This window comes from Protopterus annectens, chromosome 3.part0, assembly GCF_019279795.1.
Source record: "Protopterus annectens isolate FY-2018-M chromosome 3.part0, PAN1.0, whole genome shotgun sequence".
Taxonomy (NCBI): Eukaryota; Metazoa; Chordata; order Ceratodontiformes; family Protopteridae; genus Protopterus; species Protopterus annectens.
In genome coordinates, this window is record NC_056731.1 from 1,597,711,144 (window position 1) to 1,597,738,061 (window position 26,918).

Sequence of the window (26,918 nt, forward strand, 5' to 3'; positions counted from 1 at the left end):
GACAGGTTCAGTGCAAACTTCTCCCCTCCCTCTCCCCCAAAAGACGAAATAAATATCTCAGCTGAATGCAACCTCCCTGAAATCTCAGATATACAGGTGAGAGATGCCCTCAGCAAAGCTAAAAATACAGCATCCATGGGTCCTGATGGTGTCCCAGGTTGCGTGCTACGTGAACTCCTAGAGGAGCTAAACCCGCACATAAGAACGCTGTTTAATCTTAGCCTTGCTACAGGATACGTCCCTGAACACTGGCGTACAGCTACAGTGGTCCCACTCCACAAAGGTGGCACCTCTACAGACCCTGGAAACTACCGCCCCATAAGCTTGACCAGCCTGGTCTGCAAAGCTATGGAAAGGATCATTATGGAACTCATAAACAAAGACATCGGGGACCTACAGACAATTGACCCTACCCAGTTCGGCTTTGTAAAAGGCAGATCCTGTCTTTTAAACCTGGTGGACTTTTTTGAAACAGTCACTAGAGCCATCGATGAAGGCAAAGCAGTTCATAGAGCCTACCTGGATCTGGCAAAAGCCTTTGACACAATACCCCACTCAGGCATCATAGACAAGCTCAACAGCTTAAATGTAAACCCATTCGTCACAAGATGGGTTGCAAACTGGCTAAAGGACAGAACCCACAAAGTCAGAATAGCTGGAGCTATGTCAGACTCTAAGCCAGTCACAAGTGGAGTCCCACAGGGCTCTGTCTTGGGACCCCTCTTGTTCGACATTTATTTCTCAGATGTGCAGGCAAACATAGGGGGGTTGTGCCTGACAAAGTTCGCAGACGACTGCAAACTAGGCGCCATAGTCGACACACCAGCTGACACATGCATCCTCCAGAAGGGCCTCACAGAAACAGACGACTGGTGCCAGAGTCATGGCCTTAAACTAAATGCCAAAAATGTATAGTCATCCCGTTTGAAAAAAACAAAGTACCCACAAATTACCACATAGGTGGTAATCCATTAAGTACGGAAAAAGTAATCAGAGACCTGGGGACCCAAGTTGACAGTGACCTCTCATTTGACACCCACGTCGCCAAAGTGGTTGGAAAGACCTTCTACCTTGCCCACCTTATCATGAAGGGATTCACATCCAGATCAAAGGATGTCATTGTACCCTTATATTCCTCCCTTATCAGGTCTATGATTGAGTACAATGCCCCATTTGGTATGTACCTCACCCGGCACTTGCAGCAGCTGGAGAGACCCCAAAAGTACCTTATCAAGAGGATCAAGGGTCTCCAGCATATGTCATATGCTGCCAGACTGAAAAAGCTCCAGCTCTATTCAGTAGCATACCACCTGCTCAGAGGTGATCTGTGCCTTACGTACAAGGCCATGTCCAATTCAGAATTAATGGACATGCTCCACCTCAAAAAATCCAAATCCATCAGAGCCACGAGAGCTAAAGATCTAAACCTCAGCACAAATATGAATAGGACATGCTGGAGGGACAGATTCATAACCCAGAGGCTTCCCGCACTCTGGAACAGGATACCTGTCCATGTTAGGCAGAGCCCCTCACTGACCCTCTTCAAGAGAAATCTGGACGAATGGATGGGTGATCGTAGGTTTACCCCAGGGGTCATCTCTGTGTCATTGCTAGATAGAGCACAGTTAACTAAATTTAATTTAAATTGTACACTTTTGTATCATTACATGGGGTGGCGAAAGCCACATACACTTTGGCTAGGCTTATAAATGCCCTAGGGCAGATAGCCTAGTACTATACTATGAAACTATGAAACTATGAGTTTTTTCCCCGTTTTCCACCCAACTTTGAAAAGGCACAGTAATCACAATATCTTAGATATATACAGCACCTTCAGCATTGCTAGCCAAATTTTATACATTCGTACTACCTTGTTTCCATGAATATCTCTACTTGTTGCAGTGACCTTATCTACAAAAATGAAACCAATCCCATTAGCTGATCCTGACACAGTATTTGTAGAAGAGGGCATCTCTACTGAGTTCTGACAAACAATTCTTACACCTCCTGATCATGTCACCAATCAAGGTGAGAAATTCTCCACCCATGTTCAGACCAGCTTGGGCAACGCCCTGCCTGCCCCAATATGAGTCATTAGATGGTTGCCACAACCTCATTTAGACCATACCAAAGACATTCTGCATGGTCTTTCCAAACTCCTACCACACCTAGGCCTTTGCATAAATAGCTGTTACCTACAAAGTCACAAATTTTACTTTCAGGAATATGGGCAATGCTTTATTTGTTGTTTATAGTTATGTCTCAGGACTTTGATTCTTATCCGTCACACTCTACTTATTAGACTAGAATCCATGAGCTTTGGTTCTAGCATAGCTCCTGGTTTTATAGTTAGCTAAGTAAGGGAAGCTTTCCAGTTACCACTGGAAAGAAACACTGCATCATACATGGGAGAACTTAACTACTGGTGTTCCTCAGAAGTCTGCTCTGGGGCATATACTGCTTTCTTTCTTTCTTAATGATCTAAACCATAATCTCACAAAACCAGACATAACAATGCGTGGAGGACAATACACATCTTCATTTCTGATAAAACAATCACCAATTTACAAAATAAGCTGCAAGTAGACAAGTTTTATTGAACTTGATAACAAAAAATAAACATACAATTGATCCACTTCAGATTGCACTTAGAGATTCTGTTGAAAATGTAATTAATTAGGCTTTGGAACACAAATGCCTAGGCCTTTGCATAGACCAAACTATGTCAGTGAAGTCACAGACTGACAGAGCTGTAGATAAAATGCTTCATCAGCAGGGCTGGGATCCAACACAAGGCAACCTAGCAGTTGCCTAGAGCCCAGTGTTTACTGGGGGGTGGTCTCTCTCATTGATCAAATATATAGAAATTGAGAATTCCTGAAGGGAGCCAATAAGAGAGAGATAGAGTTTCTGGAGCTGCTGTCCCAAAACCAGAGGCACAGAAAAGCAAAATAATGCTGCCTGCCATGGATCTGGTTAAACAGGATTGCAGTCAGTCAGTACTGCCAGTAATATACGTATTGTGTATTGTTTTTCTTTTTTTGTGGGGGGGGGGGGTGATATGGCTATATTTGTTTAATCAGGTAAAATCCAATTTTCGGAAGCAATGTCTTGTTAAGTGATTCACTCAGAGGTACACAGTAGGCAAATGGAGGTGAAAAGAGTCAAGCCCTTGACTCCAAGGAGTAGCTTTTTAAGAGCTCATAACCTTAGCCCTCTATACTAATTGCTAGACCTTTGCTAGCTTTTTAATTTTCTGGTAAATCACTGAGGATTACAGTCAGTAATGCCAGTCATTAGAGTTGCATAGACAATGCATGTTGATGCAAAACCTGTTGCTCTGTTAACTTTTCATGTGAATTATAGTAGTCTGCCTCTTATCTGTTACTGATTATGCATTGTATTATGCCCTGCCCCCTCATTAACTTCCTTTTTTCTGCTAAATCACTAGGGATTACAGTGAATCAGTAATGGCTCTCATTAGAGTTTAAGAGCTGTTATTGGTCAGAAACTGCATGTCCATGCAACACGTTGTTATTTTAACTTTTTAAGTGAATTACAGCTATCTAGCACTTTAGACTCTGAGTTATTAATAATCAAACATACAGGGTTTGAATCCTTCCACCTCTGTTTCCCTACTGTGAGACTTTGAGCACATCCCTTAACCAGACAGTGTTCCTGCATCACCCCCAAAAAAGAACATTTTGCCCAGATGGTTTACCTGGTTAACAAACACATAAAATGAAATAATTTTTAAAATTTGTCCCTTTGTTATTTTTTTGCTTTGTTAAGAGTTCTTCAGCAAAGAATTCATTTGAGAGGTATTTTTGGTATGTTCCTTGTAAAATGTGTGGCTTTTTGGCAAGTTGTTGGAGATTGCAGTCACAAAATGATGGGAGGCATGCGAGGTTCATTCTTTTTATTCTTCGAAAATAATAATTTAAGGCTTACTATTCGAGCAATTAAGAACATAACCAAAATATTTAAAATCTGTTCCTGACTTTGGGTCTTTGATTCTTGAGCTAAGAATTTGAGAGGAGAGACAGGAGCTGCACTGGGCTATACTATATGGTCCTGACAGTAGTGAGCGGAAATAGATTTCTGTGCAATTATTTATAAACTAATTAATTCACTTTATCACAAGCAGATATCAGATGTGTACACTCATACAAGTGACTGTAATTGATGGTCATGTGGGGTTGGTCTGTTTGCCTGTCTGTATGGAGTATAGTACTTAACTATCTCTGATGTTTTTTTCGCATATCTCTGGTATGTTCCTCATATAATTTGTGGGTTTCTGGTAATGTGTTGAGGACTGCAGCCATTAAATAGGGACAAATGTGAGTTTCAGACTTAAATACCCTTAAGGAAATGCTTGTTAATGCAAAATGTGTTATACTAGCAACGTTCTAAGTATATTAAGTCCAATATTTAAAATCTGTTCTTGATTTTATGTCTTTGCGTCTGATACCTGAGATAAGAAGTTGGGAGGCATGGCAGTGCAATTGGTTGCACTGTATGGTACAGAAGTGAGCTGAAATACTTATGTATTTGTTCATTCATGTGATCACAAGCAAAATAAGAAGTGTACACAGTAATACAAAGGGACTGTAAGTGATGGTCACAATGTGTGTGTGTGTGTGTGTGTGTGTGTGTGTGTGTGTGTGTGTGTGTGTGTGTGTGTGTGTGTGTGTGTGCGTGTGCGTGTGTGTGTGCGTGTATGTGTGTGTGCAAGCACACATGTATGTCTTTCTGTAAATATTTGGCTCCTGCATCCCAGAGTAGTTATAATATAAAGGAAGAAATGTATTGTAGTAAACAGGAGTATCATCATATGAGCTATATTATATATTGTTTGGGTGCAATCTTTGGCTTCCGTGTTTTGCTGACAATGTGTTTATTATTTGGCTGTGAACAATCTGGGCAGTATGAAGTCTATGTATTTGGTGTTAACATTTTAACTATGAATACATGTTTAGATTTTTGCAGGCACATGGGTTTGAAATCTAGCACTCTGTGTTGCAACAGACTGGCATTTAGTGTAGAGGAGTAAAACTATGAGTTGCTTCTTGTAGTGCAGGGTTTGATCCCCCCAGCCTTCATTTGTCTTCTTTGTGTTTATCTCATATTTTTGGTCCGTTTATAATAATATTGTGGTTTTCTGGCAAGTTAGTGGCAAATAAAGACTGAAGTTAGAAAATAATGACAGACATTTGAGTTTTGGTCTTCATACCTTTCAGAAATGGCATGCTAATGCAAAACCTGTTATTCTATCAACTTTCTACATTTTTAAAAGCAATATTTTAAAAAAATGTCCCTGTTTTTAGGCATTTGTCCCATTTTTATTTATGGCTTTGTTCAGATTTCTTGCTCTAAGAGGTTGAGAGGCATGCCTGGCACTAATTCCTAGGTTCATAGGTTCAGAGGAGGTTACTAGGCTATTGACCCAAGGGTCATTTTAAGCCTAAACCCATTATATTTCAAGAGAAAAAGTCTAGTCAAAGCCTAAGATTACTATTAGTAATGACTGCCCATGTCCAAGAGGGATGTGGGAGCTATTCCTGGCAAGAATTTGTGGTTTTCCATCCATTCATCCAGGCTGCCTTTGAACAGAGTCATAGAGATGCTCTGCTTAACATGAACTGGTAGCCTATTCCAGAGAAGCGGCAATCTCTGTGAGATGAATTTGTCTCCCCAGCATGTCCTATTTAAATTGAAGGCCATATTTAGGTCGCTGGAGCAGGTAATTCTAGCCCTATTTGACTTATGGGTGTGCAGCAACTTCATCAGGTTGGGGTGGGAAATTACTCTGTAAGCCAGGCACAAATATCCCCTAAGCAGCCTATATGCTACTGAGTACAGTGACAAATACTTCAGTCTGTCTGTGTAAGGCATGTGCTGAAGACCCTGGATCTTCTTAGTTAAAAATCTCTGTAGTCTATTCAGTAGCTGCAGGTGCATGGTACGGTACATGCCAAAGGGGGCATTATACTCAATTATGGGCCTGATAAGGAATGGGTAAGGTGGGGTTATAACCTCTTTTAGTCTTGAGGCTATTCCTTTGCTAATCAAATGTGTGACATACAATACCTTTCTTACTACAGTGGACACATGGTGGTCAAAGTCTAGGTCACAGTCTACATGTGTGCCCAAATCCCTCACTACAGCATTTGTACTTAAGATATTGTTGTTTATTTGATAGTTAGTAGGGACACTGCTTTTACCAAAGGAGATGATATATTTTTTTGGATTTAGTTTGAGTCCATGGCTTTGGCACCAATCGTTGGTTTGCGTAAGCCCCTCTTGGAATAAAGCCCCTCTTGGAACACATGGACTTCCTTTGGGGAGTCAACAATTGCGCCAAGTTTACAGTCATCAGCAAACATAGTCAGCCACAGCCCCTTTGTTTTGGCCTGAACTTCAGAGAAGTAAATACCAAACAAAAAGGGGCTCAGTACTGAGCTTTGTGGAACCCCACAGGTCTGCTGGCTGAGGTGGAGTCACGCACTTTGATAGCATGTGTACAGTTAGACAATTTGTGACCCACCTAACAACAAAGGGGTTGACATTTACTTGGGTGAGTTTCTCAATAATGCCTGAATGGGAGATTGTGTCAAAGGTGACTAACAAAATAGTCTTAATGGCAAAATTAGAATATGCCTTGTTTAGTACCTCTTTTAATTCCTCTGTAAATACCACATTAGTCCAAATTGTTATAAATAAAATATGGCATTTTATTATTTTTTAGCTGAGCCTAGAATCAATCACTGCCTCACTTTGCAGAATACAAATTGGCTACTCTTCCATTTAATGTTGTTATTGTGTTTCATAAGTGTTCTTTATTAATGCTTTATTCTATGTGTTTTCATTTCACTGATCCTACAAAAGCGTGAGTTATAGATGAAAAGGGCTTTCTAGCAAGTCTACCTATCCGGGTAACACATATTTAAATAAATAAATAAATACATACATGCATACATACATACATACATAAAACTGCAGCAAATGTTATCTTCATCATCTGTCAGTACCTAGTGATCAAGTCCAAAGGCCTCTTTCTTTACTTTGAAAGCTTTCCAGATAACTGACATGCCCAAGCAAGCTGCTAGGTTACTTTCATGATGTACCTCCCTCCTTTCAAACACAGATCCTTATCATAATCTCAAACACTGAGACCTTGAACAAGATCCATTTGGTCTCGGCATCCCTGGCCTCCTGTTGTGTTTGAGAGAAGCTCTTTTGGAAGTACATATATTAAACTCATCCTACACAGAAGCATCTGCTGTGTGCCCCCAGGATGCCATCACTACACATTTGAGTCGTCACCCCTTCCCTCTGACCCAACTCATCACTAACCAGTGATTGGTTGACAGCTCAGGAACTATCCTGATGTGAGTTTCAAGTACACAAAGCCTGAGGTTTGATGACATGACTACAAAGCCTTTGGTCCTAGAGCTCTCATACCAAGTACATTTCTGAGCAGCATTTTGTTTGAACACGGTCTTTGTTATGGATAGCCCATGACTAGCAGAGAAGTCCAATAACAGTTCACCAGTCATCCTAAAATTAGGCAAGCCATACCTCTAAATCACACCTGTCCAGGTATCTCTGTCTTTCTGTACATGACAATTGAAGTGTCCCAGTAGAATTACAGTCAATAGGAATTACTGCATTCAGCACTACACCCCCAGGTTAATTAGAGAATTTATCAAAAATCCACATCAGTGAGGCAGTATTTATTTTAAAGTTTATATGTACTGTAAGTTTCTGTGACCTCAGAGTAGGATATATTAAGTGAGTGGGAGGACATGAGGAGAAGTTCCTTGTATGAAGGGTGTGGGGGCTTACACTGCAGATCAGCAAGGACTGCATTGCTTTTCATAATCTGTCATTTATGAAGTCTGCTTCATTTTAAAATAGTGTATTCTAATCACAATCTTCAAGAAGGCCAAATACTGACAACAGCTGTTAGGTTCATATGCACAAACATAGAGATTACCTTTCCGTAACTTGCAGTTATACTGAGCTGACTTTCTCATCTACTAGCAAAGACTCCAACTCAGCAGCATCCAGCTTAGGACTTTTAAGCATTGGCACCATCCCATGGACCTTTTTTCTGAGGGGTGATGTGAAAATAGCACCCTTAATTCATAAGTCTGGTATCAGAACTAATGCTGTGTTTAGCAGTGTGGCAAACTATATCCAGCTATGATTTTCAACCACATGCACAATTTATGCCTCTTTCTCCAGCTGCAAGGTAATATTCCACTCCCAAAGAGTCAATTCCCACTGTCGGGTCCAGTGTGTACTAATTTGCTTCACTTAGGCTGTCACTTATGTGGTATCACATTGGATGTCCACCTTTCATCTTGCAGGTGATTAATCCATAGGGAGGCTCCATGCAGCTTTTTTATTTCAAGCTGATGTGACTGGGCAGTGTGGACCACACAGGCATCAGGTTTTGGTGAACATAACACTCAAGCCTGGCTCCAAAGGCAGATCCTTATAACACTGTTCTGAGCTAAAGGCCTGTTAAAAATCATGATGGTCAAGTTTTTGTATCATTCTTTAATTAGCCTTCCTCTTAGACCAGTATCATTTTAATTTGTTAATCTGTAAACTGCCATCATAGATCCTTTTAAGCCACAATGTGGGCCACAAAGGCAGTGGTGAATGTAATATGTTATATAGTTACATTAGAGTAGCTAATCAACCAATGTATTTTTGTGATAGGACTAAATTATCCACAGAAATCCCACAGAGACAAGGAGAGAATGTGCAACTTCTTCACAGATAGTAAAGGGAGATTAGGATTGAACTGCAGATCTTGGGGGTGTGAGGCAGAGAGCTTAACCACTGAGCCACCATACTGCTCATGATGCCCCTGCCAGGAGCACAGAGCTTCAGACAGCAACTGTCTAAGGATCACCAGGCCGTGCAAGCTCTTCCACCATGATAAGATCATGAGCCCAGGTGGGTTACAACATATCAAATAAAATAAACTGACATGACTTGCAGTAACCTTACATAATTCATATAAGCAGGTGAATGAGTTATGCAACTATAAAGCATCCAATAGATGAAGAGGTACAATAAATGAAATACAGATAAATGCAGAGATTAAGGCTGAGAGGCAGAAGGGATGTGACTATATCAGCAACAATTCTAATGTAATAACGTTAGCCAACTTCTTCAAACTGAATTGCAATGTTGTTGTTCTAGCTATGTTCTGAATGATATGTTGTACTTTCCCCTTAGGTCTGGACATCTGTAGTACCGTTAGACATGGCTGTGAGCATGTGTGCGTCAATACTGGGGAGACATACATCTGCAAGTGCAATGAAGGTTACATTCTAGGAGATGATGGAAAACGCTGTAAAAGTAAGCTGACTTTTAAGTTAACACTTCATTTGTTTGCCTGTTTATGTTTTGACCCAAGAGCTATTTGCATTGTTAATTTGCCACAGAAGTTATCTGTGCAATAATAAAACTAAAACTGAAAGTATAGCAGATAAAATATTTATTCAGAGCAATACAGGAAAAGCAGTGTTCCTGCTCATGCTCCATATTAGGTGGCAGGGATAAAAGACCACATGTTTGGCATTTATGTGACCAACTAAAAACATTTAACAGAAGAGCTTCTGCGAAATTTATTATAGACTCATTTAGGGCCTGTCAGTGCATGATATATGCTTAGCCCTAAAAGAAAACATGGTTTTATTTACATAGATTGCAGAATTATGTCAATGGCAGGCAGAAGAAAATGTCTTATCAAAATCAAGGGACATATGTCTCCTCCACTTGGTCCTAGAAGAGAGGAATTTTAGAGCACTTAAGCTGTTCAAGAAGGAAAAGCAGCCCAGGGTGGTCTTACAATGCACATCAGCTTGTTCTATGCTTACTTTAAAGCATCCACCCTGTACCTGAAAGAGAATGCTGTAATCATGACAAACTTGGAGGGGCTGAAATTCTGCTATGGCTATGCTTAGGGATACAGAAATATGCAACCCCAAATATTGTCATGACATCAGCCACCAAATGAGACAGAGCAGAGGCCATCGACTCTCAAAGTGATAATTGGCAGTTTTATGTTTACTTTTAAGTACCAGTCCTGGCAGTAAAAAAAAAAAAAACACTGGAATCCTAGAGAAAAAATTGCAAATTAGCTAGAGATATATACACAGATAAAGATACCCCCAGTATTATTATAGCTGTTATCCTGTTTAGATAACATGCAGAAAGGCTGTGTGGTACATGCTGTCCTGTTTTTAATATGTGGTATATGCCATCCTGTTTACCTGTAAACAAAAAGCAGTCAATATGGTACATGCACACCCAGCTTTGTGGCACAGAGGGATAATGCCCTGACTATGATCAAGGTGACCCAAGTTTAAGTAGCAGTTCAGGCACTGGAAGAGCCAGGTAGTCAGTGGAAATGAGTGGCCAGTGTTAGCTCGTTAGTTCCTGGAGGTAGGAAGAGTGAGGTGGTTCTCTATCAGCTGTGGCTCCAAGTGCAAGCTAAGCCTTGCATGAAGGCCATTCACTGAAGGACACAGGTTGGTATCCCAAGCCAGTGACAATAACCCTCAGTGTGTGTGTGTGTGTGTGTGTGTGTGTGTGTGTGTGTGTGTGCGTGGTGTGTGCGTGGTGTGTGTGTGTGTGTGTGTGTGTGTGTGTGTGTGTGTGTGTGTGTGTGCGTGGTGTGTGCATGGTGTGTGCGTGTCTGTTAGCATGCACACATTAGGAGGCAGGCCTAGGATGACCTATGATAATGCAGTGCCTACATCAGTAAGCAGTGGGAAGCAGGAGACTGGCTACAGGAGGAGCATCTTTACTCTGGATATGCTAGTTTGGACACCTTTGACTCCAGGTCCTGGGGGTAAACAAGACTAACCTATCCATAATGAAGAATGCATACCTTTGCAGTGTGTAAGCAGATAACAGAGCTACAGATACAGGCATGAAGTACCTTCATGGTAGCCTATGGCTGTTCTGGATGGCTCTCTGCCACATACATGGACCTGGCGCATGGAAATGAATGACTTGAAGCCCTAACTAGAGAAGGCTTGAAGGTTACAATTCATTTAAGCAAAAATCACCTAGAAAAAGAAATGGCATGTGGCATCTTGTTCCTCTGCACTCACAGAGGTCATACATGATGTACATAATAGCTAGTTGCTGAATGAGCGCAGCAACACACTGAGGGTGCACATGCTTTCTTATGTATATAACACAGAGACTGCATGAACAAGCTTATCTGGGGACTGACTTCATGGTGAAGCGAGGAGTACATTTTTAATGAATTATTCAAAACACTTTTATCCTCAATGAGGACAGCATAAATTTAGTGTCTATTTTTTCTAGAGCTACCTGAAGTGTACTTATTGTACATTTTTCATCTACTTAAGCAGCTGGCATGGATACTGACACATAGTACTCAATTTACAAGAATTTAAGCATGGACAACATTAAATTTCCTATATGTATCTTAAATCATACGTCTGTGTACTCTCACTTGCACTCCTCTTATACTGTTTTATTCTTAAACTTATATTTCTTACTTGTATTTTCTGTTAACACTGCTCATAGGATCTTTTCCAATATGTTTTCTGTTCATTTATGAAAACAGGCTATCTGTCTGTAAATAGGTGCCACATGTAAATATATATCTAATTTGTAACTATGTATCATTCTTCAAATTATATAAACTAGGTATAAATCCCTATGTCACAAGATGGGATGCCAACTGGCTCACTGACAGAACCCACACTGTGAAAGTAGCAGACCCCAAATCCGACTTCAGACCAGTGACAAGTGGAGTACCACAGGGTTCAGTCCTGGGTCCTCTCCTGTTTGGTATCTACTTTTCTGAAGTACAGGCTAAGACAGAAGGTCTTTGGCTAATAAAGTTCGCAGATGACTGCAAACTAGGAGCCATAATTGAAACTCCTAACGATGTGGATGTCCTATAAAAGGGCCTCACTGAGACAGATGCCTGGTGTCAAAGCCATGGCCTCAAGTTCAATACCAAAAATGCATTGTCATCCCCTTTGATAAAAACTCTATACCCTTGAGCTACCACATAGGTGGTAGTCTACTTAACACTGAAAGTGTGATGAGACCTTCGGACACAGGTGGACAGTAGTCTTTCCTTTGATAATCACATCGTCACAGTAGTCAGGAAATCCTTCTACATGGCACACTTCATCACAAAACGTTTCTCATCCAGGAAAAGAGGTCATTGTTCCCCTCTACTCATCACTCATTAGACCTGTTTTAGAGTACAACGCTCCTTTTGGTATGTACCGCACAAAACATCTACAACTGGAAAGGCCGCAGAAATACCTCACAAAGAAGATTAGAGCCTCAAACAGATGCCCTATGCAGACCATCTCAAAAAACTCCAGCTTTATTCTGTCACATATCACCTACTCAGTGGCGATCTCCGCCTAACATACAAAGCTATGTCAAACCCAGAGCTGTTGGACATGCTCCACTTAAAGAAATCGCTCCGAGCTACATGCTCTAGGGACCTAACCTTGTCACCAAAATAAACAGAACATGCTGGAGGGATAGATTCCTGTCCCAGAGACTTCCTATACTCTGGAACAAACTACCTATCTATATCAAACAAAGCTCCTCATTAGCACTTTTCAAGAAAAATCTTGATGATTGGATGGAAAATGGGAAATTCACCCCGGGGATCACGTCTGTGGCTCTGCTCGATAGGGGCACAGGAAATTATTTTCTTGGGTGGCAAAAGCCAGGGTACTTTTTTGGCTAGGCTTGTATAGGCCCTAGGGCCAATAGCCTAGTACCTGCCTGTGAACCTATGAACTGTTTGTAGTACACTTTTCTAATAATATAAATCTTCCTACATGTTCCATGTTATGTGTGAATTGTACGTATCATTGGACATGTACAATATTGTCTCTTGTTAAATACATTATTGTGTTATACACTTTTATGTTATGCAATTTAATGTGGTACTTATAGGATCATAAGAGGTTACTAAGCTATTGGCCCTGAGGCCCTTATAAGCCCAGCCAAGAGTTTAGCCCATGTTTAGACAAGTCAGCACCCGATGCCCCTGTCCAGCAGGGACATGGGTGGAATCCCAGGGGTATATTTTCTGTTTCCCATCCAGTTATCCAGATTGTGCTTAAAAATAGATAAGGTACTCTGCTTGATGTGGAGATATTTCATAGATGGGGGAGTCTCTGGGACATAAATCTGTCCTGAAAACAACTCATGTTAATGTCACAGATCAGATTGAGGCCGCTCGTGTGAGTTACTCGAGTAGAGCTTGACTTGCAGATATGCAGCAGTCCCATCAAGGTGGGTTCCGTGATTGCCTTGTATGCCAGACAGAGGTCACCTCTGAGGAGTCTGTATGAAACTGAGTAGAGGGATAGGGCTTTTAGCCTATCTGTGTATGGTAGATGTTTGAGGCCCTGGATTCTCCTGGTGAGGAACCTCTGTGGTCTCTCCATCTGCTGCATGTGCTTTGCGAGGTACATGCTGAAAGGGGAATTGTACTAAACAATGGGCCTTAGAAGGAAAGAATACAAGGATGTTATGACCTCCTTGTCCCTGGATGAGATACCCTTACTTATGAGGTGGGCCATGTAGAAGGCTTTCCGTACAACGGAAGCAACATGGTAGACAAAAGTCAGGTTGCTATCAACCTGGGTGCCCAAATTCCTCACGACTGATTGCGTGCTTAGGACATTGTTATTAATGTGATAATTTGTGGAGACATCACTCTTCCCAAAGGGGATGATGATGATGATGATGATGATGATGACGCATTTTTTGGACCTCAGCTTGAGGCCATGTTTCTGGCACCAGATTTTTTTCGGTGTGAGACCCTCTTGGAGGATGTCTACATCACTGGGGGAATTGATGACAGCACCCAGCTTGCAGTCATCTGCAAACTTGGTCAGTCATAGCCCACTGGTTTTGGCCTGCACCTCAGAAAAGTATATCCCAAATAACAGAGGCCCCAAGACTGAACCCTGGGGTATGCTGCTTGTTATGGGTCCACTGCTTGAGGTGGCTCCCCTATTTTGACTAGGTAGGTTCTATCAGTGAGCCAATTTGTTACCCATCTGGTAACATATGGATCAATGCCTAGTTGAGAGAGTTTATCTATTATGCCCGAGTGGGGAATAGTGTCAAAGGCTTTGGCCAGGTCAAGGTAGGTGGTTTGCACCATCTTCCATTCATTCATGGCTTTGGTGACTGTCTCAAAGAAGTCAACCAAATTTGGCAGACATGACCTCCCCTTGACAAAGCCAAACTGTGTGGGATCGAGTGTTTGGAGGTTGCCAATGTCCTTGTTGATGAGGTCCATGATAAGCCATTCCATGGTCTTACAGATCAAGTTAGTTAGGCCGATGGGTCTATAATTTCCCAGATTGGTGGACGCTCCGCCTTTGTGCAAAGGGATGACAGTGGCTGTCCTCCACTCAGCTGTAATGAAGCCAGTACTCAGGCTTTGGTTGAATAGGGCAACTAATGGTGCTGCAAGTTCCTGCCTGAGTTCACATAGGATGCAGCCTGGTATGTTATCAGGTCCCATGGAGGCTGTATTTTATTGCCTTTGAAAGAGCAGTGATGACCTGTTGCCTAGATATAAGGGGAAGGAGGCAGACAAGTACTAGGGATGTCCTGATTTACTGATGGGGGGAATAGAGGGGTGAAGTTTTTGCTGAATCTGCCAGCCAGCAAGTTTGCTATATCTACAGCATTTGTATATGTGGTGTCCTTGACTACCAGTTCTGAACAGATCTGAGTGCTTCCTTTGAGGTTGTGAACATATGTGAAGAAGGCCTTATGATTGTTTGTACAAGATGTGGCCAATTTGGACTCGAAGTTTGCTTTGGAGGATTTCACTAGTGCTCTTATTTGCATGTTCAGGCTAAGGAGACATTGCTTCCAATTGGGCATCTGCTCCTTCTTGGTCTTGGACAGCAATTTTTTACTTTTGTTATAGAGATTATTTATTGCAGATGTCCACCAGACAGGTTTACTCTTCCTTACGGAGGATGATTTAGCCCTGTCAGGTATTCCTGATTGCATGCATCTATATAAATGCTCGTATAGTGCTTTGGTATAGTTTTGGATATTGGTGCCAGTTCCTACAGAGGGGGAGGGGGCTGTGAAGCTGTTTATACCGTCCTTCAGGAGGCTGTAATCAGTTTTTATGTCTGATCTTAGCTAGAGATGGGTTGGGGGAGATGGTGACTTTGAAAGTGACCACTTTATGGTCATATCTTACCAGGGAGGATCATCCTACAGGGATGCTGCAGTGGTTACTCATGTTGGTCAATACCAAGTCCAAGATATTATCACCTCTTGTGGGGGTATGCGCTAGCTGTTCCAAGGCATTTGCATTGACAAAAATCGAGAAATCTCTGGGCATTTGTGTTCTGGCATGAGTAGTTCTTCCAATCTATGTTTGGGAAGTTAAAAGTCACCTAGGATCAGGGTAAAAGGTTGAATCTTGATAGATTCAAACAGGTCCAAGTAGGCGGATTGGGCATCTTGAGTCAGATTTGGGGGCTGGTAGATAGCTATGATTTGAATAGGGGTCTTGTCAATGGTTAACTGCACCTGCAGTGTCTCCTGTGCATCATACTGTTTGACCAGCATGGAGGTGTATGTCTTTAATGTATATTGAAACTCCACCTCCTTTGGCTTTACTGCCCTCAGTTTGGGGACTGAATATTTGATAGGATGAGCTACCAGGTAAGGCTGGGGTGCTCTCCACAACTTTGAACCAGGTTTCTGTGACTGCACAGATGTCAGCATTTTCCAGGGTTAAGAATGCTTGCAATGAGCACAGTTTTATGTTTAGACTCCTACCGTTTAGCAGCATCACCTTTAATTTGCATTTTGTTTAAATTTTGATGTTGATTTTATCGACCTCAGGACTTTTCCTAAAAAAGGCACTATGGGGGAGGCAAGAGCCTTTGCCAGAAGCCTGAAGCCCAGATGAGACAGATGCAGGCCATATCTGGCAAAGCATCGTGGTCTGTCAATCATATCTTCCCAGGCTGTCAGGTACTGGATCCCCCTGGAATGACACCAGAAACTTAGCCAATTGTTAAAGTCAATCATTTTCTGTTTGTATTGAGGCATCACTTTGGATGACAGGAGAATGCTGCTTATGGCTAGGGACATACCTACCTGGAACACATAATGAGCAAGCTCAATCATGTCTCTCTTCATATAGTCCAGAGAGGTACATCTCAAGTCATTCACGGCAACATGGACTATGACATATGACTTATGTTCTCGGACCTGTGATGAAAAGGGACAGAGTTGCCCGATAAGACTATCACAGTAAACAAATAGAAAAATAAAGTGTCAGATCTGGTCCAGTGAATCTTGAAACTTTGAAAGAAACAAATTATATTTGAAATGAAAAACAGCAAACTAAGAAACTCAGCAACACACATTAACACATTTCTTCATGGATCTTTGCCTCCCTATAGCCTCCAGTTTAGGAGGGTAGATCCCCCAAGTGCTACTTATATATTCTAACTCTGAGAATGCTGTGCCTTGCAGTAGTGAAGAAATTCTGTGGTATTGCTGCCCTGGATGACTGCTATACTGTCAGCTGACTCTAAACTAGACAAGCTGTCAGCCTGACTATACTAAACTCAATGACTGTCATTTGCCTTAGAAAACCACTGCTGGCATTGGTGCTAATAGTGCACTGATACAAATTCAGGGCTTTAGAGTATTTCAGTTTTCTCCTCATTTATGCAGCTGTGGACTAATTATATATAAAGCAAGGAAGTATGATGGTGAAGTGGGCTTTCCCCTACAAAAATGTTGTAGTGTATGGAGTGTGGTGATTATGATCCAATATCTTGAAAACGACAAATCATTTAGGTGCTACTGTAGCGCAAGACCCGATCTTAACAAATGTTATTCACAGACCAGCAAACAACAGTAATGATTTGTTTTTCCATTCTATCTGTGCCAGTAATGGGTCCCTGATTTCCTCTTATAAACTTAGAAAGTTGCTAGAATAACAGGATTTGTGTTTCCCTGCATTTTCTGAAGGATACAGTCTGAAACTCAAACATGTCATTATATAGTGAATTCAGGCCTCAGTGATTTGTCTGAAAACAACAAATTTATAAGCAATAGACCAAACATATGAGCCAAAAGTCTGGACAGTTGAGAGGCATGGAAGCTACATGCAAACATAGGAGACTGAGTTACTCTGTCTTTCTGCCAGGTTCCTATCAGCTGACCGAAGACGCAGGTTAGTGAATGCGGCTTGGTCGAGCTGTAAATGCCGAAACGGCAAAATATCGAAGCGACATGTAAGTGAATTCTTTCCCTGGGAAAGAATTTGCTTGGCCGCTTTGGTAGTTTGCCATTTTTGGCACTGTAGTGCGGTCTCGGAGTTGATATATTTAAGTAGGGGGTGTGGGGGGCACAGCCCCTCACTTAATATCATGTATTAAAGTGTTTTTTTTTTTTTTTTTTTTGTTGGAACAGCGATTTTGTTCTGACAGTTCGGTTTTGTAAGCGTTTGCTTACATGGGGTCGATTAATCACCGTTCGCTAACCTAAGCATTCGGTGATCTAATATAGACCCTTTCTGCCAGTACTCGCCACGTGTTTTACAACTTTGAAAGGAGGCAAAAAGCTCCATGCACTATATAGAATTCTGATCAGGTCTCTGGTCATAACCCTTAATTATGTGTTCTCAACATAGATTCACTCTTGAGGTGAAGTTCTTGACATCCATGTCTCAAACACATAATAACAGAATATGATTGCTGACCCACTCATAATCCTCTATTTGGTTGTTGCTGTTTTGTATCCAGATGAGGCTTTGCTCAGTTTCATTCTTTTGAAGCTCTGACTGAAGTGCACTTCTCCAGACATAGTGGTAACGCCTTGGAGTTAGCATATACTTCCTCACATTCCCACTTAAAGTTCTGTTTTTCCAAGGGTTCCAACAGCAATCCATGGAATTTCAATAGGTGTTCATTTATAATGCATATTATCTTATTATTTTGATGACTGCTGTTGATGTGTGCACCATGTTAATGATGTAAACAAATCTGTTTTCTACTTTAAAAGAAACATTTACCTTTGTTAATTTCCTATGTGTATTTCTTTTCTGCATGAGACTGATGATACAGTTAGACTGCTTATTTAGAGAAGTTGTTTAAGCTGTGTTTTTTCACAGATAACACTATTAATACTTGATTTTTGAGCATGGAGTGTACCCAAACCATGAACAACACTTAATGGGCTATCTTACCTATTCACCTCCCCAACCCCAAAAATGATGGCAGTTTAATTGTAGACATGGCAGTTCAGTACAGAAGTTTAAGGCTATGAGCTGCTAACAGGTTTCATTATGTAGTTCAGGGTTTGATTCCCGCACTCTCCATTCACCCACTGTATGATTCTGAGGAAGTCAGTTTAACTAGACAGTGCTCATGGATCACTACTGGAAAGAGGCAGTTGTGTCTAGTGGATCTTTGTGGTTAATAAAATAAAATAAGAGATGTCACTTACCCTTTGTGAGCAATAGAAAGCTTCAGTCTGAAAAAGCTATCAGTTGAACATGATCAACAGGCAGGGGGTCTCACCTACAGGGCTGACTGCAAAGAGACAACGTGAGAGACCTTCCTGATATGAGCTTGTGAAAGCAGAAGCAAAATAGGCGAGCAGTGCAACACTTTTCATATCTCCCTTACACATTTTATAGTTATGTGCAGTCTAAGGCAATAGGCACAAATGTATTAATGCAATAATTAGAGAGCATGCTCCACCTCAAAGTTGTATGGAGCTGTGTTCCATTAGTATTTAAAATGTTTAGGTCATATTCAGGTTGTTTTCCTTATCTAAATATGAGCATATCTACCTAGAAATCAAACATGTACAAAGATATGATGGTAAAATGGAAGAACATTAGCTTTGCTAGTTTCTCATGTCTGCTGATAGCCTTGAGGCAGCGACCCTCTCCCTTCCTATTTCTGTGTCTGTCCCACTGATCCTTTGTACTCTCTCAGGGGTATTTTTTCTTGTGTCCCACTACTTTTCCTGTTATGAAATACTGCCTTAAATTGATCTTTAGCCTGCACCTTCCATGTGTCTCTTTTGTAACTCTGTATTCTGCTACTGTAAGATCCATGTGGAAATGCACTTGGAATCATTTTAACATTATTCATACCTCTCCTTCTGAGTAAACACTCGTGCAAAATACTCAAAGCTTTGTTATATAATGGCAGTTAGTGCAAAGAATTAAAAGTCTGACTTGTTAATGAGCTGCTTCGCCTCCTTTTCCAGGGGTACAACTTTTGAATCATTCCACCTTAATTTGCATACTGTGTGGACTTAAGTTAGTCAGCTTACCAGACAGTGCTTTAGGGCAATTGAGAATTTGAGCTAGGCTCCTTAAAGGTCTCCTGGGCCACATGCTTAGTATTTACCTATGAAATGATAATTCAGGTTTCCACACTCTTTTGCATTCCAGTGATCCACCTCCACATTTTACTGATCTGCTTGAGTGCAGTCTTTAAAGATGAACACAAATCTAACTGTAGTCTGATTCTCATCATCAGGTAGCTCACTAAATTTAAGGAAACACTACTAATAACGTTTTTAAAGCCTTAGACAGTTTATTAATCTGCACTCATATATTTGCATTCTCAGTTATCAGACCACACACTCCATTACCATAAGCTAAGATGGCCTGTACAGGAAAAAAAAAACCTTGGGGCTTTTACACCCATTGTTCCTTAAATGTTATATGGGCGGCCACAGTGGTGCAGTGGTTAGCATTGCCACCTCACAGCAAGCAGTTCTCCGGTTCGATCCTCGTCTGAGGTGTCTTCTGTTTGGAGTCTGCATGTCCTCCCTGTGATCGCGTGGGTTTCCTCCGGGTGCTCCGGTTTCCTCCCACATCCTAAAGACATGCTGTTGGTGGATTGGATGCTCTTAATTGGCCCTAGGTGTGTGTGCGTGCATGTGTGTGCCTTCTGTGGAAGGTTGGACGCTAGGCTGGCAACTCGACACTGTAAAACTCCACTGCCAATCATGAGCGGACAGGTGATCCGCTGTGGTGACCCCTAACTGGGAAAAGAAGAAGAAGTTCCTTAAATGTTATAGACAGAATAAATTATTAAAAGAGAAAGTATGAGTGCCTCAACTAATATTAATGGCCAGGTGAAGATCACCTCAGAAGTGTGTACAAAACTGAGTAAAGAGATAGGGCTTTGAGGCAATCAGTGTAGGACATTGTGTTTACTCCCTTTATTCTTTATGTAAGGAACCTTTGTGGATTTTCTTACTACCTTGAACACATGTTAGTCAAAGGCTAGGTTACTGTCTACATGAATTCCCAGATCCCTGACTAGTGAATCTAATTTTAAGGGTGTTTTATTGATGATGGAGTTACCTGGGTGGGAGACTGCCCAAAAGGTACTATAATGCATTTCTTTGGTATTGAGTTTTAAGCCATGGCTTTGGCACCAAACATTTGTCTGTATTAAACCTTCTTGAAGGATGTTCTCATCTTGGGGAGATTCAATGACTGCTCCCAGTTTGCAATCATCTGCAAACTTGGTTAGCCAGAGGTCTTTGGAATTGGCTTTGACATCTGAGAACTAGATGTCAAAGAGAAGTTAGCCTAGCACAAAGCCTTGGAGGATTCTACTGGTGAACAGCCTCTTTGTGGAGGTGGCCTCAATGATTCTAACCTCCTAGGTCCTATCAGTGAGCCAGCTAGCTATCCAACATGTTTATACCTAGATCTATAAATTTGTCAACAATGCCAGAGTGGGGCATTGTACCAAATGCCTTAGCCAGATCTAAGTAGGCAGTAAACCCAGTTTTCTCTTTATCCATTGCCTTAGTGAGCTTTTCAAAGAAGTCCACTAGATTCAATAAGCATGACCTTCCTCTGACAAAGCCAAACTGGAATGGATCCAGCATCTTGAGGTCTCCTATGTCCTTGTTGATAATTTCCATTATAATTTTTCCCATGGATTTGCAAATAAAACTAGCCAGACTAATGGGTCTATAGTTTCCAGGATCTATTGAGGGTCCTCCGTTATGAATGGGGATGACCATCATAGTCCTCCATTCACATGATGCAAAGCCTGTTTTAAGACTACAGTTAAATAATGACTCCAGGGGTTTTGATAAGTCTTATTTTAGAATATTCAGGATCCATCCTGGTAATGTTACTGGGGCTCATTGAGGCTGTGTTCTTGGCTTTAGTGATTGCAGCCAGTACATGTTCCCTAGTTGTAGTTGGAGGGGTTATGTTTGAGGGTATTAATGGAGTGATGGCTGAGGGTTAGAGGGGTGTAAACCTGGAAATGAATTGTCTGCAAACAGGTTTGCTATATTGCCAAGCTCGGTGAATATGGCACCATTAACTACCAGTTATACCCATTGCTGTGTGCTGCCCTTGAGGTTTGTAACTTAGCTGTAGAAGGATTTTTGGTTATCTTTTATCTGAGAGGATCTTGACCTCAAAGTTGGCTTTGTCTGACCTAATTAGCCCTCTTAGTTGCCTATTTACTTTGATGAGAGAGTTTTTATCTTTATGGGAATTACCCTTTCTGATTTTTGCCATATTTTTTTTCCTTTTGTTGTATATCCTGTTTAATTTGGGATGCCACCAGGGCATATTGTTTCTGGGGCTAGTTCTGGGCTTACTTCTGGTAGATACAGTAGCCTTTATGCAGCCATTGACATGTTGTACAGAGTTTCTGAGAGGAAATTAAGCATAGGGTGGTGTGTTCTCAGGGTTTGGAGAGGCACTGAATTTTGACAAACCATCAGTTAATAACAGGTAATTTGCCTTGGAATAGTTCATAACTGTTACTGGTTTTCATGAAATTCTGGAGTTGATTTTGATTTCAAAGCAGACAACTTTGTGGTCAGACCTTACCAGGGAGGATGAGACATTGGGTGGTGAAGTGTTCTACAGTATTTGTGAGCATGAGGTCCAGTATGTTATGCCTCTAGTGGGCATATTCACTATTTATAGGTTTATAGATTAGTACTAGGCTAACTGCTCTTGTGGGTCATTTTAAACCCTGCACCTTGTGTTTGTAAGGTAAACACCTTAACCATCATGCCATCTCCCACACATACACAAACACAAATGGTTGTTTGTATTAAGACGTCCAGCAATCTCTGTAGTAGATTTGAGGCCATATAGGATTCCCAGTCTATAGAGGGGTAATTAAAGTCTCCCATGAGTAGAGTGTTAGGTTGGATGATAAGTGTATCCAGTAGGTCCAAGTATGTATTTTGAGCTTTTTGGGACATGGAGGGCAATCTATAGCTGACTAGGATATGGTATGGGATTTTGTCTATGGTGATCTGCACTTGGTGGAACTCGAGCATATCATCTTGTTTGAGGACCCTAGAAATATGCTTGTTACTGATGTTATTGAGACACCTCCACCTTTAGCCCTTGTCTGTGTAGCTACTGGTCTAAAAATATGGAAGGCAGTAAAACCTTGCACATCAGGAGTACTCGCTGATGCTTTAAACCATGTCACGGTAATAGCACAGATGTCTATATTCTTGAGTGTGAGGAGGGCTTGGAGGGAATGTGGTTTCAGACCAGCCAAACACCTCCTGCCACAAGATGAATAAACCCAGTCCTCTTGATGTAAAAATACAGTAGAAGAGAGAGACAAGTGCAATGCTAACAACAAACCACTTAAACAACTAGCTGGAAAGCCCTTGCTGAAGGCCATTTCAAGACAGAAAAGCACTTTTTACAAAAAAATCAGTGAAATGCACACATAAAATCAGGAAATAAAAGCAATCACTCAAAAAAACTTAAATTCTATTTAGTAATTACAGGTACTTAACGTTCTCTGGATGGCACTGGATACAAGTAAAACACTTTTGAAATGCAAGCTAGGACTACAAGCTTTGCTGAGCTCCAGGAAAATGAGCAGGATACTGTATGTAGTAAGGGAGGTTTCTTCAAGAAAAATACTGTTTTGCTGGGTGGGCATTCAGTATCATGGGTTATGGAAAACAGTGGGCAGGAAGAGTACATGAATAGCTTATACAGCAGTCAATAGTAATGAAGAAGGGGATGGAGAGACTTTGGGAATCAGATAAGTATAAGGGGTAGAGGGCAGAGCAGAGACACAGCCTTATAAAACAAAAACAACAAAGGGGTGAGGAGGGTTAGAACATTTTCAAGGAACAAGCATGCTAGCTACAGAGGATAGAAATCAAATAAAAGTAAAACTGGAGTTCTTTTAGAGCAAATCTGGTAGTAGTACACAGTTCTGCCACAACTGTAAATCAAACTACAAGACTTTGTCCCAGCAGGGTTTAAAATACAGATTGATTTTACAAGTAATTCTACTAGTGGAAATAGAAGTGCAGAATAATGCAGAAACACAGTCTTCTCCCAACTGCTAAATAAAATACAAGACTAACATCCCAGAACAAGCTGAAAAATGCAATCAGATGGAACAGAGCAGAAAAGTACAAAATAATATCACCAAAGGTCACAGCACACCTATGTATTTAAGCAGAATTGAAAGAATCAAAATCATTTAACTCTCTTTCCTTTTTTTGCAAAGTTAGTAAATCACAGTTCCACACCTCTCCATGTCTTGGATAGAAGACCATATTTTAAGATCGTTAACCCAGGAAAAGCCCACATAATAAGATTATAACAAACCTCCTTTCTTTCCCCAAATATGATCTAAACCTATCCAGGGTCTAGGGACTTCTAGCTGTTTTCCCGTATAGTACCAGAAAAAGCTGAGGCTGGAATTTTTACTAGATAATGGAGGAAGTGAATGCAGAGAAGAATCTGCAAATACTGAACAATAGCTTATTTAGCCTTTACAAAAAGTGATGTAATTTAATCACTTTCTGCAGCTGAAAGAAAGGGCTTTGTAGAATGTATATAGGACAACAGATTTAAGAGTTCGGGAAGATAGCTATTGATACATGACCAAAGATTTGAAAAAGAAGCATTAATTCTTAGCACTGCATAAGTGAATGGATGAGAATGCTGAATGAGAGGGTTAGGGTGTATAATATTTTATGGTGACATTGGATGTGTTGCAGGAAAAGCAATTCTTAGATTCTAAATGCAGTATGTCCGCCATCATCAGGCCATTTTGGAGACAGAAAAAAATAATAATAATAGTAGTGTCACTGGTGCAACAGGTCACATCCTCCCCTTTGGTGCAGAAGGCTGTGGGTTCTATTCCCACACCAGGTGAATGAATTACTAACAGTGCAGTATAAAGGAGATGCTGCACTCTCTTTTTAATTTCTGCAAGACATTTGGGTTTCCAGTATCATGATGGGAATGGATCCCATTCCCAAGTCAAAGTATGATTAAAGTTAATGAAATTATTATTGTTTCAATCTTTGATGATAGCCAAAAGTGCTCTTCACAGCACCTACAATGTGCCCAGAATTGACTCCTTCTGCAATTCATACAGAGTTACATGTATCAGTAACATATCTAAATATGACTGTAAATTCTTTTATGAGAACCATTGCTCCTACTGCAGTTGGAATTGCCTGGGTATCCTTCTTCCACACTGCCTTTGATTCTGCCTGCAGATTCTGGTATTTTATGATGTTGTGTCTGTCTGTACATACGACACTGTAATCACTGGGTGTAGCAATTTCAATTGTCAATGTTACATTTGTCTTCTCTTCCTGGGTTACTATATCTGATTTTCTCACATCTATTTTTGAACTGTTTGTAATGGGTGATCCCTTGTGATATAGACTTCATAATTTTCTATAATGCTTTGTGGCTAATGTTTCCAATGCTTCTCAGCTACTTTAATATTATAATGTTTGCATAATCCCCAAAGCAACAGTATTGCCACATTATTATGCTTTTCAGTATACAAGCCTTCTGCCATTAGTGTATCACATCCAGAAACAAGATGTGCGACTGTTTCTAATTCTGTTTTATAAAAGTTGTATTTGTCTGTTTCTCTGGCATATACAATGAATCTTGCAAACCAATGTGTACGTGGTCCACTACCATAGGCCGCCAATATTAGCCTTTTGTCTTTTGGTTTAAATACACCTTTCCTTAACCATTCCTGTGTTAAACCCTGATCAATATGAGGTTGTTCTAGGAGTTTTCTGTACTTGCAACTATATTTATGCATTCTCTACATTTATTACCTTCTCATCTGATCCTTCACTTTATATTCTTTCTTTTATTTTTTGGCACATTCAGTTGCTGCCTGATTTTTACCTACTTCTGATTTGATTTCTGTTCCTGCTTGACACCAATATGCTCCTACTAAACTAAGACGGGAAGTCATCGTTGAATTGTTCTCCCCATGTTTTAAAACTGTGTCTATGTTTGGATCTTGTGAGATCAGCAAATATGTATGCAGTCCTATGATTGCAGATCTTTACATGTAATCAATTTTGTGGAGGCCCATACCTCCTTCAGAATGGGAAATTTATAATCTTGGTATATACTGATTTTTATAAATCATTTGATAAGCATTAAGCATTGTTCTTGTTTTCCTGTCCAACTGATCCAGTACTTTTTTGGGGCCAGTCAATCACCCAAAAACTGTAAGTAAGAACAGGAAGTACAAATTGGTTTATAGTTTGGACTTTGTTCCTTGATGCCAGAGCTGTTTTCAGTATTAACTTTAGTCTTCTAAAATATTCCTTGCTACTTTTTTTGCATTTGTTCATGTTTACTGTTGATCCTCCATCAGTTTCCAAATATTTAAACAGTCCCTCTTGCTCAAGTTCTCTTATATCACATTCCTGTCCGAGACTGGTATTTTCATGGTACTGCAGCTTTTCCTACTTTAAAGGTTGCTTTTGCACATTTATCAAGACCAGATGATATTCTTATATCACCTGAGAAAGTTTTGTCTATTGCAGTTATGTTTTCAGTTCCTTATCTGATTAACCATACAGCTTTAAATCATCCACAAATAGAAGAGAAGATGAGAAGTCTTTACACTTTGTTGTTTTCAGGGAGCCAAATTGTAGCCATGACCTAATCTATTAAGAAGACAGCCTAATGGATTAAGAGCAAGACAAAAAAGTAGTGGTGACAAATTGAATTTTTATCCCTGTGTTAATCATTGGTCCCTTATCATGCCTTAGCTGCAAAGTGGTTTGCCACTGTTTCATGCTCACTGTAATGTAATCTATCAGTGTAGGGTGTCTCTTAAACATTTTTAAGCACTCTTTTATTCATGAATCTGGGATCATGTCAAATGCCTTTTTGTAGTCTACCCATGCCATACTTAGATTCTTCCCTTTTTACAGTTCTCCATTATGACTTTATTTAACAACAAATGATCCTTTGTTCCATATGACTTTCTTCTGGTATTCTTTTGTTCTATTGCCATAATTCAATTTTCTTCAAAATGACAATAAACTCTGTCGGCATCAATTCCACTGTATAATTTATATATCTTTGGTAGGCAAGTTAGTGGTCTATAATTTTTAGGATATATTGCGGTTTCACTCTTAAGGTTTTTCCTGTTGTTAACCAAGTTGGCATCTGTTCAGGATGTGCATATAAATACTTCTTACTCATGTCTAAATCTTCATGTAAAGATGTTAATACTTTTAGCCAGACGTTGGGTACTCATTTGGGTCTGGGGTTTTCCATTTACGTGCTTTTCTTAATTTTGTTTCAGTTTCTCTGGTCAATACTTCACCCTGTACATATCCTGTACATTTGAACTTGTTATTCTTTCTTTTACTTCTTCTAGCCATTCAAAATTGTTATTATGTTCCACAGGATCAAGATATTTCTCCAAAATACGTCTATTTCTTCTTTCTTTGGTGGTGTTTCTATTTCTTTTGCCTTGTTTCCCAGTTCTCTGTAAAACATTTTGGGTCATCAATAAATTGCTTAT

General features: G+C 40.5%; 1 protein-coding gene across 1 annotated transcript in view; it reads left to right on the forward strand.

Moving 5' to 3' along the window:
- MATN2 (matrilin 2) overlaps nucleotides 1-26,918 on the forward strand; it is a 658,816-nt gene that overhangs the window by 453,124 nt on the left and 178,774 nt on the right. Inside the window, exon 10 of the mRNA XM_044065933.1 lies at nucleotides 9,259-9,381. Within this exon, the coding sequence (XP_043921868.1) occupies nucleotides 9,259-9,381 (123 nt within the window). The remainder of the gene's footprint in view (nucleotides 1-9,258; nucleotides 9,382-26,918) is intronic.